Source organism: Pogoniulus pusillus, chromosome 22 (assembly GCF_015220805.1).
Source record: "Pogoniulus pusillus isolate bPogPus1 chromosome 22, bPogPus1.pri, whole genome shotgun sequence".
In the NCBI taxonomy this organism is placed as follows: Eukaryota; Metazoa; Chordata; class Aves; order Piciformes; family Lybiidae; genus Pogoniulus; species Pogoniulus pusillus.
In genome coordinates this window covers 1,874,167-1,890,568 of record NC_087285.1, presented here as the reverse complement: position 1 = coordinate 1,890,568, position 16,402 = coordinate 1,874,167, and the positions used below count along the sequence as shown (strand labels likewise).

At 54.6% G+C, this 16,402-nt stretch overlaps 2 protein-coding genes across 3 annotated transcripts in view; both read right to left on the bottom strand.

The window, feature by feature from the left end:
* The window catches only part of LOC135185089 (protocadherin gamma-A4-like), a 223,480-nt gene extending 207,930 nt beyond the window's left edge, over positions 1 to 15,550 (bottom strand). Inside the window, exon 1 of one of the 2 annotated variants that reach the window (XM_064161437.1) lies at positions 12,975 to 15,550. In XM_064161437.1, coding sequence (XP_064017507.1) covers positions 12,975 to 15,419 — 2,445 coding nt within the window. In that variant the 5' untranslated portion in view covers positions 15,420 to 15,550. Of the gene's footprint in view, positions 1 to 612; positions 3,058 to 12,974 lie in introns of those variants that run through there. The other variant, XM_064161440.1, reaches the window with a different exon arrangement.
* On the bottom strand, positions 5,092 to 7,716 carry LOC135185454 (protocadherin gamma-B5-like). The gene is given in 4 exon segments (XM_064162223.1): positions 5,092 to 5,940; positions 5,942 to 6,044; positions 6,046 to 6,560; positions 6,562 to 7,716. Coding segments are annotated over 4 exon segments (2,517 nt in total). The 5' UTR covers positions 7,612 to 7,716.
* Positions 15,551 to 16,402: the final 852 nt, after the last annotated feature.

The window sequence follows — 16,402 nt, the reverse complement described above, 5'->3', positions numbered from 1 at the left end:
AAAGAGTTAGAACTCTCACAGTTCTCTTTCATCTCAACAAATACAAAGACAACTTCAAGGGACCAGTTGTTACCCACCTCATTTCTCCACTCGAGGCAAAATCAAAACTTGAGCAAATATCAGGACATATCATTGCTTTGAATATCATCAGGAAGAGAGAGACCGAGAAGAGTAGAAAACATAAGCAGTTAAGTTACATGTGAAGGTTCAAATGACTGATTCAAAGACAATCTCTTCTATTGGGAAGGTGTCTGACCCTCTTCATAAAGCAAACATCCACTAGATAACAATGCATCAGATCCCATCAGGACAGTTCATTATGGCAGGAAACCAGTACTACATGAGTCAAGGGAGACAATAAGAACCTGGTGAGGGATTAAAAACCAAAGGCACACTCTAGCCAAAATCCGCCCAACAGCAGGCTGCAACTTCTCCTGCCTTCCTCGTCACTGTCACGCTGAGCCAACATCTCCAGCACGGTACTACAGGAATTTACCTTCCCTGTCAGGAACCATACCTTGGATCAGCCAGAGCAGGGTGGGGAGAGGGCAGAGGAACAGCAGCAGCAGCAGAGAGGGGCATACGGGAGAAAGTCTGTGAAGAGGCACTCACCGGGACAGCGTTGGGGTCATATGGGCGGGAGTCGGCAGAGTCCTCCACGAGCTGCAGGGCAGGCTCGCTGGGCTGCGGGCGGACTGGAAGAGTGTCACAGCAACTGTCAGGAGACAAGCGGAGCTCTCCCTTGCGAGAGTCGGTGGTGAGCGACACCTCGTGCGAGTAGGAGCGCAGGAAGGCGCGGACGCCGTCGATACCCACGAAGTGCGTGGCCGGGACGCCACGCAAGACCCCGCCCGCCGGCGGAGGCAGCTGCGAGCGGCGCCAACGCCGCAGGCGCAGTGCCAATAGCAGTAGCAGGAAGGCAAGGAAGAGGCAGGAGACTGCTGCCACGGCCAGCACCAGCCAGCGCGTCAGGCTGCCCGCTGGCTCGCCCGGCACTGCTGCCGCCGCACTGCCCACCTCGGCCAGCATCTCGGCCACGCTCTCAGCCAGCACCACCGTCAGCGTGGCCGTGGCAGACAGCGCCGGCCGCCCGTGGTCCTTCACCAGCACCACCAGGCTCTGCCGGGCCGCGTCGCGGGCCAGCGGGAAGCGCGCAGTGCGCACCTCGCCGCTGTGCAGCCCGACGCGGAACAGCCCCGGCTCCGTCGCCTTGGCCAGCTCGTACGACAGCCACGCGTTCTGACCCGCGTCCGCGTCCACCGCCACCACCTTGGCCACCAGCGACCCGGGCTCCGCCGACCGCGCCGCCAGCTCCACGCCCGACCAGCCACGGACACCGGCCCCGGACACGGGCGCCGGCGCTGGGTACAGCACCTGCGGCGCGTTGTCGTTCTCGTCCACGATCACGATGCGCACCGATACGTTGCTGCTCAGCGCCGGGGAGCCGCCGTCCTCCGCCACCACCCACAGCCCCACCTCGCGCACCTCCTCGTAGTCGAAGGAGCGCAGCGCGTACAGCGCGCCCGTCTCCGCCTGCACCGACACGTACGACGACAGCGGCACGTCCCGCACCCGCCCCTCGCCCAGCCGGTACCGCACGCGCGCGTTCTGCCCCCAGTCCGCGTCCCTCGCCCGCACCGTCAGCACCAGCGCGCCCGCCGCGTTGTTCTCGGCCAGCCGGGCGCTGTAGCTCGCCTCGCTGAACACCGGTGCGTTGTCGTTAACGTCCAGCACTCGCAGCGCCAGCACGGCACTGCTCCACAGCGGCGGCGACCCGCCATCGGCCGCCCTCACTGTGACGTTGTACTCGGACACTTCCTCCCGGTCCAGTTGCCTCGTTGACACCACTCTGTAGTAATTCTCAAGAGACTTTTCCAGGCGGAATGGGACTCCGGCGTCCAGGGAGCACCGCACCTGGCCGTTTGCTCCCTCGTCCCGGTCTTGCACGTGCAGCAGGGCCACCACCGTTCCTGACGGGGCATCCTCCGAAATTTCATTCACGGCTGAAGAGATAGTCAGTTCGGGTGTGTTGTCATTCTCATCTGTCACTGTGATCATGACTATCGCTTTGTCCAAAAGGCCACCGCCGTCTCGTGCCTGCACTTCCAGTTCATATGAATAACCTTCCTCGAAGTCCAATTTCTGCACTAGTGTGATCACACCAGTGTCAGAATTCAGTCTGAAAATCTCTGATGCCATGTCTGTTGCTCTCTTCAGTGAGTATTTCACATGTCCGTACATCCCCTCATCGGGGTCATTGGCCGTGACTGAGACGAGGGTGGATCCCACGGCCATGTCCTCAGGCACACGCACTGTGTACTCAGCCTGGCTGAACACGGGCGCGTTGTCATTCGCGTCCAGCACCACCACGCGGATCCGCGCTGTGCCCGTCAGCGAGGGCTCTCCGCCGTCCTGTGCCCTTAGCACCAGCTCGTGAAATGCTGCCTCTTCCCGGTCCAGCGCCTTGGCCAGCACCAGCTCGGGTCGCCGATCACCACCAGGGCCCGCCTGCACGGCAAGCGAGAAATGCTCATCACCACTCAGATCGTAGCTCTGCAGGGAATTCAGTCCTGAATCTGGGTCATGAGCCTCGGCCAGAGGAAATCGTGACCCAGGGGCTGTCATCTCGCTCATTTTCTCCTCCATAACAATATCCTTGAAGCTGGGCGCGTTGTCGTTAATGTCAGTGATCTCCACTTCGACCTCGTACACCTGCATTTCCCCCTCCACTATCAGCTCACAACGCAGAACGCATTTCTCCGCCAGTCGGCACAGCTGCTCTCTGTCTATCCTCTCGGCCGTCACCAAATGTCCCGTCTTCCCGTGAAGAGAGAAATACTGCGTCCTACCTCTATCCAAGATGCGAATGCCATTCTCCCGGATTCTCGTCATCTGCAGCCCCAGGTCCTTGGCCACGTCGCCCACAAACGAGCCCTTGGGCATCTCCTCAGGCACCGAGTAGCGCAGCTGCCCGCACGCCGCCTCCCACGCCGACAGCAGGACGCAGAACAGCAGGGCTCGCTTACACCGGCCACAAAGCCTGCCCGCCGCGCACATCTCGGCTGCCGCACCGCCGCCGAGGTTCGATATCTGCCTTTAACTCCGGCTCCCCGCTGCCGCTCGCTACCGATGGGCCCCTTCGGCTCGCTTCAGCCCGGCTCCGCACTGCAGGGACGCTCGCAGCGCGACCGGACGCAGAGACAGCAGGAGAGTAAGTCGGGCCGCAGCGGGCGGGTCTGCCTGCAGCGCTCCTGCTTCCTCTAGCTCCTTCTCGGTCAACAGCGGCGCCTGCAGCCTCTTCCCGGCACTGCAGCCACCCGGCGCTGCTCGCAGACGGCTTTTAATACCGATAAGTGATCTTAGTACCGCAATGTGATGTTGAGAATCCAGCTATCCTTATGTCAACATCCCCATGACGAGTTTCACAGTTTTTTGTACCTTCGTGATTGAACTACTTTCCCCTCACCCTTTCACAGTTTTTCTACAAGTCGTGCTTGAATTAATTTTGCCTCACACCGTTTCTGTAGATCCAAAAGGTTCACAAGGCTAAATTAATGCCCCACACCTCCAGGCAACAGAATAAATCATCAATGAACCCACCTTAAAACCGAGACTTCCTTCTTTGGCTTTAATCTGAGCCGTTTTTCTTTAAATACTCTTGTTTCTTCTGTACGCGGGATAAGACACGGCCAAGGGTGACGTCGGTAAGACAACGTATTTATTTTCCTTAATGTGACGTGTGAAATTATACTAGTCTTATCGCATTAACCGAGTCGTCATGAACTTAGCTACCGCTGTTCATACGGACCACGTTTCAGATTAACTACATCACCAACACACAGCACGGCCTCTGGCACCTCTCCCTACAAGGCTTTCCGGAGAACACGCCTCAGGAAGAGGTTCTCCTGCGCCACCCATCTCCGTATCAGGCTGACTGTCACTTTGAAACTATTGTAACACAACTACTCAGTTGGCAAGAAGCAATGACCTTGTAAATAAGAAATTTTGAGGGTTTGTACTTATACAGAAAGGAACAAATAATTCGACAGCCCGAAGGACTATTAACGGGCTTTCTTTTGTTAGAAATCAAGGTGAAAAGGATTGCAAAGTGTTAATAAACGATTCCTGAATCGTTCGATCTTTACCAGACAAGTAGAGCTGCTCAGCAAGAACTCAGAATCATGTGTCAATCTGCCTATATATGCTGTCACTGGCAAAGTGCTTGTCATTAACGAGTCATTACCAGAATGACTAGAGGCAGGAACAACAACTATAGCAAAAAGTGGCTGGGGGACCGAATACCTCATTTGGGAAAGAAAATGAGAAATAAGAGTCTCTGAAACACACTACCCGAATTATTTTATCTTCACTACAATTTCATTCAGCACCCTCACATACGCGTGAAAGGCAGAGAGCAAGGGTTTAAAACCCGGAACTACCACCCGGAGAAAAATAAAGCACGAAGAACCTGCAAAATTCACATCTGTATATGTGTTTGTGCCACTAATGCTACAATTTCTGAGGCAGCCGTCCTCATATGGACCGGCACTCGACAGACGAGGGGAGGGAGGAACATGATGTAATTTCTCATTTAATGGAGAAAACACGGAAATTTCCTTGGGGAAACCAATAGGTTGGTTTTCTAAACAAAATACCATTAATGAAAAACTTCAGCAACAAGCACCCAGTATAATATTACGACTGCATCTCAGGTCATTGATTTACCTCCCTCACAGTTACTGACTCTCACAGAAAAAACAAACAAACAAACAAAAAAACAACAAAAAAAAACCCACCCAAACATATTCATCTACGAGGAACGAGCCATAACTTCTTTCATGGCCAAAATGAAGCATAGACCACGTTCACTCAAGTCTCTCAGGCAGAATAATGACACCGAGGATTCACTACAAAAAAGGCAAATTATCTCAACGTGGGACAAGTGAAGAATCAAGAAGTACTACTGCTACCTCTCTGGTCTCAATGGAAGGGAGAAACCGCGTTCCTTCCTTCCTTCTTTCACAGAGACACGGACTAGCAATCCCGAAACACACTACACTAGCATAAGTCAAGGAAAAAGAGGACGGAGGGTTAAAAAGAAGGCAGCTCAGGCTTACCGACCTGCATGGTGTTACGGTCTGCGGGAGGATCTCCTGCGACAGCGCTGCTGCTGCTCGGGTTCTGCTTCTCGCAAGACTCCCCGCCGAGCAACTCCTCCGCGGGCAGGCTGGGCAGAGGCGGAGGTAGACAGGTGGCCTCGGTCAGGGCGCGTCCCGGTGCCACGCACAGATTGTAGGAGTAGGGCAAGGTGCCCTCGCAGAAGTCGGCCGGGAAGGCGGCACTGGCCAGAGAGAAGCGCTGCGCGCCCAGGCAGCGCAGCACGGCGGGCGGCCCGGCCCTCCGCAGCCGCGCCAGTAGGGCCAGCAGCAGGCTGAGCAGGAAGAGCGTCGAGAGCAGCGCCAGCGCCAGCACCAGGTAGAACTGCAGCTCCGCCGGCGACTCCACGCCCGCCGGGCGCTCGCTCAGCTCCGGCAGCGCCTCCTGCAAGCTCTCGGCCAGCACCACGTGAAGCGTGGCCGTGGCCGACAGCGCCGGCTGCCCGTGGTCCTTCACCAGCGCCACCAGCCGCTGCTTGCCCGCGTCGCGCTCCGACACGGCCCGCGCCGTGCGCACCTCGCCGCTGTGCAGCCCCAGGCGGAAGAGCGCCGGCTCCGCCGCCTGCACCAGCTCGTACGACAGCCACGCGTTGCGCCCCGCGTCCGCGTCCACCGCCACCACCTTGGCCACCAGGTAGCCGGCCTCTGCCGAGCGCGGCACCACCTCGAACGGCGGCGTTTCGCCTCCTGCCGCCGCTGCTGTCGTCGGCCAGAGCACCCGCGGCGCGTTGTCGTTGCGGTCCAGCACGAAGATGCGCACCGTGGCCGTGGAGCTGCGCGCCGGCACTCCCGCCGTCCTGCGCCCTTACCGCCACGGCGAACTCGCGGCACTGCTCGTAGTCGAAGGAGCGCTGTGCGTACACGGCGCCACTTCGCGCTTCCACGGACACAGGCGCAGGCACTGTGCCCGCGCTGCTGCTCCTCCAGCCAGTAGCTGACGCGCCCGTTGGCGCCCGCGTCCGCGTCCCGAGCCAGCACGCTCAGCACCTGCGCTCCCGCCGCGTTGTTCTCGGCCACGTAGGCGCTGTAGACCTCCTCCTCGAACACCGGTGCGTTGTCGTTCACGTCCGACACCTCCAGCACCAGCTCAGCGCTGCTCGACAGCGCCGGGCTGCCCCGGTCCCTGGCCACCAGCGTCACGCGGTGCTCGGCTGCCTGCTCCCGGTCCAGCGCGCTCGCCGTCACCACCTTGTACGAGCCTCCCGACGACGCCACGAGCGACAGCGGCGCCTCTCCCGACAGCTCGCACCGCACCTGACCGTTCTCCCCGGAGTCACGGTCCCGCACTTTCATCAGGGCTACCACAGTGCCGATCGGAGCGTCCTCGGGCACCGGGCTCGACACAGAGGTCAATATCACTTCTGGTGCGTTGTCGTTCACATCCAGCACCTCCACCTCTACCTTCGCAGTGCGCCACCAGACCGCCCGCCGTCCGTTGCCTCCACGGCCAAGGTAATGAACGCGTGTCCTCGAAGTCCAGCGCTTCCTGCAGCGTGATGGTCCCTCTCTCCGCGTCCACTGTGAACTTTTGAAGCACTCTGGCCGGCATTTTCCCGAAGCCGTAGGTAATGAGGGCATTCGTGCCGGCGTCAGCGTCGGTGGCCGAAACGTTCAGCACCATCGAGCCCAGAGGCGCGTCCTCGCGCAGGCTCACGCGGTACCGGTCCTGCGTGAACACGGGAGGGTTGTCGTTAGCGTCGGTGACGTTGATGCAGAGCTGGGCGGTGCCGCTGCGGGGCGGGTCGCCGCCGTCCAGCGCTGTAAGCAACAGTCGCAGGCTCTGCTCTCTCTCCCGGTCCAGGGCTCGGCGCAGCACCAGTTCCGCAAACTTGCTGCCGTCCTCGCTCTCCTTCGCCTCTACCTCAAAGTACCTGTTGGTCTCGAGCTCGTAGCCCTGCAAGGAATTGCTGCCCACGTCCGCGTCTTCTGCCATGCCCAGGTAAAAGCGGGCGCCGGGAGAAGTCAACTCGTTGATTTCCAGCTGGAAATGGTCTTGGAGGAAGTGCGGTGCGTTGTCATTGATGTCCTGGATGGTCACCTCGACGTGGAAAACGTTGAGCGGGTTGTGCACCAGCGTCTCGAAGCTGACGGAGCAGGTCGGTGCCTTGCCGCACATCTCCTCCCGGTCCATTCTCTCGCTCACATACAGGTTGCCGGTGTCCTCGCTCACGCCGAAGTATTGCTTCTCGGCGCTAAGGCGCAGCTTGCGTGCCGGCAGCTCGGTCGGGTTCAGCCCCAGGTCCCGTGCCAGCGGCCCCACCAGCGAGCCTCTGTCCGTCTCCTCACGGACTGTGTAGCGGATCGGCTCCGGCGCCGCCCGGCAGCACAGACCCAGCAGCACAGCGATCGGCAGCACTCGCTCGGCTACTCGCCGCCGCCCAGAACTCCGTCTGGAGCTGTGCCTGCCCGCCATTGTGATTAGCACTCGCCTCACTCCTCCCTCCTGTCGCTGCATTCCCGCTCTCCCAGCCGCTGTCGGTCTCGGCAGGGACCTCCGGAGGGCAATAACCTCGGCTCCCGTGCGAACGCTTCTGCTCCCCGGCCCGCCTCTCGTCTCTGCTGCCCGTACCGCTGGTCCTTCTGGACGCCGCCGAGCAAGCGAGCACCCTCAGGGGCCCGGAAGCTGCGGCGGCTGTGGCTACGGCTGCAGCGCGGCTTCGCATCGGGCAACAGCGGCACCTGGAGGCGCCGCGGTGGCATTGCATCCGCCTGGTTAGCCACCACCACCGCGGATCGGTTTCTGAGCGCTAAGGGCTGCAACCGGCTTTGGGATCTCACGTTTATTAACATCCAGAACCACAGAAAGATTTGATTAATTATTATCAGGAACGCTACTCATATCAGCACCAGCAACAGCGTCTGAAAGTTTTCTGTAGGTGCAATAGAATTTTAAAGGAGTAGTAGGACCTTTGAAATATTTGGGGAATTGGTATGGAAAGTAATAATAATCTAAAAGTTTCTGAGAGTGCAACAAAAGACCTTTCCTCAGGCATGTTTTCAGACTTTACTGATATTTCATTTTGCACATACGTTTCTGAAGCCCATGCAAAAGGGTGATATACTCTCAAAAGCTCAGGTTTGATTCTGATTGACAGCAAGAATTACCATTGATGTAGAAACAGGAAACCTAAAGGTAGTCGAGCTGACCTCAGACAAATGTCACAGCATATATGTGGCAGAGAAAAAAGAAGTGAAATACTGTATAAAGTCTTTGCCCCGTGCACATCCTGACACTGACTCTTCTTCCTCCCAGAGAAACCTTCAATGTTCTTAGATGAAACTTCAGCAACTGAAGCCTGCTCTAAGACTCAGTTTCACGCTTTTATCTCTTTGATTTCAGAAGCTTCTAAGTAAAAATCCCATCCTCTGCCCAGCTCAGTTAAAGACAGCACGATCACATAAAACAACCCAGTATTTTCTGACAATCAATATACAATCTCAAGACCTTTATCTGAACTCTTTGGGGTAGGAACTGTTTTTCAAAAGCCTTCTCACAATTCAGCCTACACAAATCGTCATTCACAGAGCACCTGCAAAGTCAGTAAGGCTTCAGCATACAAGCTGGGCAACTTGCAGGGGCTTTGAAAGTCTGTTATGTTTCCTTCAACTGAACAGAATGACTTTAATATGAACAATAGAACTCCCTATTTGGTCAAACCAAATACCTTCCACTGCTCCACAAGGGGTACCTTAGTCACTACTGTGCAGTGTAGGAAATCACAGAAAGGGCCCTGCAGTCTTGTAGCCATAAGAACAACTCACAGGTAGCTGGGGCTGGCCAGCAGCACTGCACGGCCTGTACTGTTACTGAGCTTTCCAGAGGAGATCAGAGGTCATTGCTGCAATGCAATAATGTTCATTGATCTTGTGTGTTGCTTATAACCCACCTGGAATACACAATGAGTAGTTAGTTATGTGTGAAAGTGTTCTCCACCTCGTTGTAGAGCAAAAAAGATCATCTCTCTGTGTCATTTTTGATGACAAATAAACAAAACCAGAAGCTCAAACTTTTCCTACTGAGGTAAATACTGGGACACTGATGTACTGATACAGCTGCATTGTGGAAATCCTGCCTTCAAAATTCATGTGCCACAGCACCTGGAAGCCACTAAGGTCTGGAGCTGCAAGTAAGCCCTAAAATCTTAATTTGGATTATATGGTAGGGGTGTGTGGTTTTGCAAACTCACCAGTTCCTATTAATTTTTATACTTTTGTTGCTTGTTCATCTCCACACAAAGTGCAAATACCATATTAAAGAACTTCATGGTGTTATGAGAGACACAATGCTATCTGCTGTTTCTGTTTCACTTTTCTTGTACACAACGCTCTCTTCATGTGGTTACCAAGGCAAGTCTGTACTTGCTGGAAAAGAAGCAACCAACCAACAAACCAAACCCAAAAAAATCACCAACACAAAAAATATCCCAAACCAAACAATTTCAACTGCAAATGGAAAACAGGAATGATGGCCTTCTAAAAATCAAAGTCTGAAAAATCATAGAATCATAGAATCAACCAGGTTGGAAGAGACATCCAAGATCATCCAGTTCAACCTTGCACCCAGCCCTATCCAATCAACTAGACCATGGCACCAAGTGTCTCATCCAGTCTTTGCTTGAACACCCCCAGGGATGATGCCTCCACCACCTCCCTGGGCAGCCAACAACTTCCTCCTAACATCCAGCCTACACTTCCCCCGGCACAACTTGAGACTGTGTCCCCTTGTTCTATTGCTGATTGTCTGGCAGAAGAGACCAACTCCCACCTGGCTACAGCCTCCCTTCAGGTAGTTGTAGACAGCAATGAGGTCACCCCTGAGCCTCCTCTTCTCCAGGCTAAACAACACCAGCTCCCTCAGCCTCTCCTCATAGGGTTTGTGTTCCAGGCCCTTCACCAGCCTTGATGCCCTTCTCTGGACACCTTCCAGCACCTCAACATCTCTCTTGAATTGAGGAGCCCAGAACTGGACACAGTACTCATGGTGTGGCCTGAGCAGTGCTGAGTACAGGGGAAGAAAGTTCAAGGGTGGGGAAACATAATCATGGCTTTTATGGAACTTTTCATCAAAATGTTGCAAGCAGATATAGATGGATAATGGAGGTTTCACGCCAGAGTTGTAACATGTTCTACACCTACATCAGTGCTGCCCTTTCACTCCAACCCCACATAAACTGCAGGTTTTCTTCAGACTCTTATAGCTGGCAAAAATGTTTCACAAAAAGATGATGCTCCACACGCACAGCAAGAAAAGTGCTATATTCATCTTCTCACAACCATTCTCAAAAGTAAAAGTATTCAAAACCACAAAGATTATAAATGACCAAGGTAAAAGAGGAATAACAATCCAGCAGAAAATGAGTCATCACTCTAGCCACACAGGCAAAACCCTCTCTGTTCTTTTATCATGCAAACTGTTCCACAAAGATAAAACTCCTCCTAAGGTCACGCTTCCAGCTATTCCTCCATTAAAAACTAAGAACACACCTGCCTCACATCTGACTTCCACACCAACTGCAACATAAGTGAAAGACACATTGCTAAATGAAGATATATATCATTAGTTATAATTAAACCTTCACACATAGAAGACCAGAAAAAAAGGAGAAGAGAAAAATGCTTAGATAATGCAAGGAAATATTGCAAGAGAAAGTAATATCAGAGAAACTCAACTGGAAGGCATCTCAGTGTTTATTCATCCCTGAGAGCAACCCAAAATCTTTGAGGGCTCATACTGCAAATGCCACCATAAAGTCTGACTCTGCACTTCACAGCAGAAAGGTTCTTTAGAAGAAATAGTCATCAGCTCTCATAACTTTCCCTGCTCTGTGGCCTGCTCATCTCCCACTGCTTTGAAGTCCTAAGCCCTTCTTTTGGGCCTCTTTCTCAGCCTCCTGAGAAAGCAGAACACATTCTCTTTTAGTTTCTGCTTCATTCTCCTCACACTTAAAGTTCTGTCTTCCATTGGCTTTGAGTTTCCAAAGAGAAGTCAGGATTTGCTGCAAAACAGCACTCAGTGTTTCAAAAGCATAAACAAGCATCCATAAATGGGGAAATTTAATCACGTCCTTCCAGGAAACAAAGGCCCAAAAGAAAGTTTCCTTACAACTGTGAAGAAACTCCATTTCACAACATTCTAGGGAATTATAATGTTGCCTCTTTATGAGTAAGACCCTGACATCTGTCTGTCTCAGAGTCCAGGACTTCTACATAAATTATCTGGCAAAATTAATGTTTGCCTCTCTCTTTTTTTCTCAGTGGTCCAACAGGGACTTGTGCTGACTCAGGTTCAGAAAGTTAAAATTATCAACATGTTTAATTTATTAAAGCAACAGACACAACAGAGTCAGGCTTACCAATGATTGAACTCAAGTAAATGAACCCTGGGTAACATCTGACGAAGTCAGAGATGTAGGTATTTGTTATAGCACAGATATGTAATAGAAATGCAGCTGTGTGTTGAAGACAGAGTTCTTACCAAGGAGGTGCCCATGTCTTAGGTGGAGGACAAAGAGCACAGCCTGTCAACTGCCCTCATGTTTCCTAAATCCACAGTATTCCTATGCCAAATCTGACTGTGTGGTGAGTGCAGACAGGGGGAGAGCAAATCCTATTGAGAAGGAGGCAGGAGGCTACTGGGGTCCAGCAAGTCATCAGCAAGTTTGCAGATGACACCAAGCTCGGAGCAGATGTGGCTGGGTTGGAGGGCAGAAGGGCTCTGCAGCAGGACCTTGACCACCTGCACAGATGGGCAGAGTCCAAGGGGATGGCTTCAATAGCTCCAAGTGCAGGGTGCTGCACTTTGGCCACAACAACCTCATGCAGAGATACAGGCTGGGGTCAGAGTGGCTGGAGAGCACCCAGACAGAGAGGGATCTGGGGGTGCTGATTGATACCCACCTGAACATGAGCCAACAGTGTGCCCAGGTGGCCAAGAGAGCCAGTGGCATCCTGGCCTGCATCAGGAATGGTGTGGCCAGCAGGAGCAGGGAGGTCATTCTGCCCCTGGACTCTGCACTGGTTAGACCTCACCTTGAGTACTGTGTTCAGTTCTGGGCCCCCAGTTTAGGAAGGACATTGAGATGCTTGAGCGTGTCCAGAGAAGGGCAACGAGGCTGGGGAGAGGCCTTGAGCACAGCCCTACGAGGAGAGGCTGAGGGAGCTGGGATTGGTTAGCCTGGAGAAGAGGAGGCTCAGGTGCCACAGGAGTTAGACTGAACAACCTCCAAGCGAAGTTACATAACCTACATGCTAAATTTATGAGGTTCATTTGGCTATTAAGCCAAAGCCAGCATTTAAATCAAAATTTGATAAAGATTGAAATGATCTTTGGCACAGAGCCCTAGAATTGAGGTAATAGGCATTACATTTGATAGACACTGGAGATCTCAAAGCGTTACTTACATATACTGAGTCAAAATATGAACTTCACCACAACTGTGTGACTCATAAAATCTTTGAGTAATGGAACTTTTACTCCCACCTTTCACCCGTTTCCAGTTGTAGAACAGTGAAATGTTACACGCCCTGCATCTGTGCAGAATGCCTCAAAACGCTCGAACAACAGGGAAGTGTCATTGAAAGAAATACTTCCTGAAGAATTTCTCTTATAAAGAACATAAATCACAATACAGGTACATGAACAGAGGCTTCCCTGCTCTTGGCACTCATACAGACCCTAGTCATTTGCGAGCATACGTAATTAAAAGGCTAGCTGATGACACAAAAGACTTGTAACGTGTGCACCAATGAAAGAAAGTGTGAAAAGATAACTAGAAGTCAAGAGAGAAAATAAAGGAAGGTTCTTGGAGAGGCACTCACCGGGACACGGTCGCTGTCCTGTGGGCGGGCACCGGCAGGGTCCTCCCCGAGCAGCGGGGCGGGCTCGTCTGGAGGCGGGCAGGAAGTGAGGGTGTCGGAGCAGCTGGTGGGCGGCAAGCGGAGCTGGCTCCTGCGGGAGTCGGCGGTGAGCGATAACTCATGCGAGTAGGAGCGCAGGAAGGCGCGGACGCCGTCGATACCCACGAAGTGCGTGGCGGGGACGCCGCGCAAGACGCCGTCCGCCGGCGGAGGCAGCTGCGAGCGGCGCCAACGCCGCAGGCGCAATGCCAGCAGCAGCAGCAGGAAGGCGAGGAAGAGGCAGGAGACAGCTGCCACGGCCAGCACCAGCCAGCGCGTCAGGATGCCCACTGGCTCGCCGGGCAGCGCCGCTGCTGCGCTGCCCATCTCAGAGAGCATCTCGGCCACGCTCTCAGCCAGCACCACCGTCAGCGTGGCCGTGGCAGACAGCGCCGGCCGCCCGTGGTCCTTCACCAGCACCACCAGGCTCTGCCGGGCCGCGTCGCGGGCCAGCGGGAAGCGCGCAGTGCGCACCTCGCCGCTGTGCAGCCCGACGCGGAACAGCCCCGGCTCCGTCGCCTTGGCCAGCTCGTACGACAGCCACGCGTTCTGACCCGCGTCCGCGTCCACCGCCACCACCTTGGCCACCAGCGACCCGGGCTCCGCCGACCGCGCCGCCAGCTCCACGCCCGACCAGCCACGGACACCGGACCCGGACACGGGCGCCGGCGCTGGGTACAGCACCTGCGGCGCGTTGTCGTTCTCGTCCACGATCACGATGCGCACCGACACGTTGCTGCTCAGCGCCGGCGAGCCGCCGTCCTCCGCCACCACCCACAGCCCCACCTCGCGCACCTCCTCGTAGTCGAAGGAGCGCAGCGCGTACAGCGCGCCCGTCTCCGCCTGCACCGACACGTACGACGACAGCGGCACGTCCCGCACCCGCCCCTCGCCCAGCCGGTACCGCACGCGCGCGTTCTGCCCCCAGTCCGCGTCCCTCGCCCGCACCGTCAGCACCAGCGCGCCCGCCGCGTTGTTCTCGGCCAGCCGGGCGCTGTAGCTCGCCTCGCTGAACACCGGTGCGTTGTCGTTAACGTCCAGCACCCTGAGGGTCAGCACTGTGCTGCTCCACAGAAGCGGCGACCCGCCGTCGGCAGCCCTCACTGTGACGTTGTACTCCGACACCTCTTCCCGGTCCAACTGCCTCGTCGTCACCACGCTGTAGTAGCTGCCACGAGAGGTCTCTAGCTGGAATGGGACTCCGGCGTCCAGAGAGCACCGCACCTGGCCGTTGGCCCCCGAGTCCCGGTCTTGCACGTGCAGCAGGGCCACTACCGTCCCTGACGGGGCATCCTCAGAGACCTCGTTCAGTGCCGACCTAACAGAAATCTCGGGCACGTTGTCATTGACGTCTGTCAAAGTTATCACGACCTGTGTTGTGTCGAAAAGCCCTCCTCCGTCATGTGCCTGCACCTCAAATTCATGTGAGGAGACCTCCTCAAAGTCTAATTTGTCCTTAAGAAATATTTCTCCTGTCTCAGAGTCGAGCTGGAAATGTTCTAATGCTCGTTCTGAGATTTTATTGAAAATGTATTTCACGTGCCCGTTCATTCCCTCGTCAGGGTCAGTGGCAGTGACGGTGAGAAGCGCGGAGCCCACGGGCACGTCCTCCGGCACACGCACCGTGTACTCCGACTGGCTGAACACAGGTGAGTTGTCGTTTGCATCAAGCACCACCACGCCGATCCTCGCCGTGCCTGTCCGGGACGGCTCTCCGCTGTCCCTCGCCCTCAGGACCAACTCATAAAATGCAGTCTCCTCTCGGTCTAGCGCCTTGGTCAACACTAGCTCGGGACGCCGATCCCCACTGGGCCCCGCCTGCACGACCAGCGAGAAGTGCTCATCACCGCTCAGCTCGTAGCTGATGAGAGAATTTGATCCCGCGTCAGAGTCGTGAGCCTCAGGGAGGGGAAGTCGTGAACCCGGAGCTGTTCCCTCGCTCACTCGCAGTTCTTTTTCTGCCTCTCGAAAGGTGGGCGAGTTGTCGTTAATGTCCATGATCTCGACTTCGATTTCGTAAACCTTCATTTCCCCTTCTACTATCAGCTCACATCGCAGCACACATTTCTCCACTAGCCGGCACTGGTGCTCCCTGTCTATCCTCTCCGCTGTCACCAAATGTCCTGTTTTCCTGTGCAGAGAGAAATATTGCGTCCTACCTCCCGAGACAAGTCGAATGCCGCTGTCGCTGAACGTCGTCATCTGCAGTCCCAGGTCCTTGGCCACGTCGCCCACGAAGGAGCCCTTGGGCATCTCCTCGGGCACCGAGAAGCGCAACTGCCCGCACACTGCCTCCCACGCCGACAGCAGGACGCAGCACAGCACCGTCAGCGCCCGCCGACCCCACAACCTGCCCGCCTTAAACATCTCAACCTCCACACCGCCGCCGGGGATCGAGATCCGCCTTTGTCTCCAGCTCCCCGCTGCCGCTCGCTACCGCGGGGCTCTCCGGCTCGCTTCAGCCCGGCTCCACACCGCAGGGACGCTGGCAGCGCGACCGAACGCCGAGACAGCCAGCGAGCGAGTCGGGCCGCAGCAGGCGGGGTTGCCTGCAGCGCTCCTGCTTCCTCTGGCTCCTTCTCGGTCAACAGCGGCGCCCGCAGCCTCCTGCCGGCACTGCAGCCACCCGGCGCTGCAGATGCCTTGCTCATGGCTTTTATTGCTCTTCTATTGTTTTTCGATGGCGATATAATACTGAATTTTCGTAGTGACACGTGTAGAAGGTTACGGGTCTTAGGCGTCCGCAAACACAACCCATACCAGGAACTTCACATTTTTCCCCCTAGCAGTCGTACTTGAATTGTTTTTTTTCCTCACAACCTTTCTGCAGATCAAAAAGTGTCTTACAGCCATATTCAGACCAGCATTGGAAATTGCTGCTGGAATTAACAACAATGAAATTACTCACTCAAACCTGTTGTTTTGTGTAGTGGTTTATTCTCCAATCTATTGTTTCCTCTAGTGCAGCCTTTTATTTCCTTAAGATGGGAAAAATTACTTGCTAATGGTGATAGATATAAACTAAAATACTTCTTTTTCATAACATGACATGTATTGTGTCTCACTCAATTCCTCTCTACCATGACTTTTAATATCAGGTTTATTTTAAGGAGGGATAGAAGAACAAAAAGGCAAATGAAGTTCTGAAATATTGAAACTGATATTCAGACCCTTCTCTGTAGAGCCAGAGGTAGCAGGCTAATTAACCCAAGAGGTAAGAACATGGTTTTAAATACTGCTGTTCAAACGGAACATGTTACAAATTAACTACACAGAGATTACAGTAAAAAAATCAAAGGCTGAAGGTGAGGTCAATCAAGTGGAGAATCTAAGTCCTCATAGACCTCTGA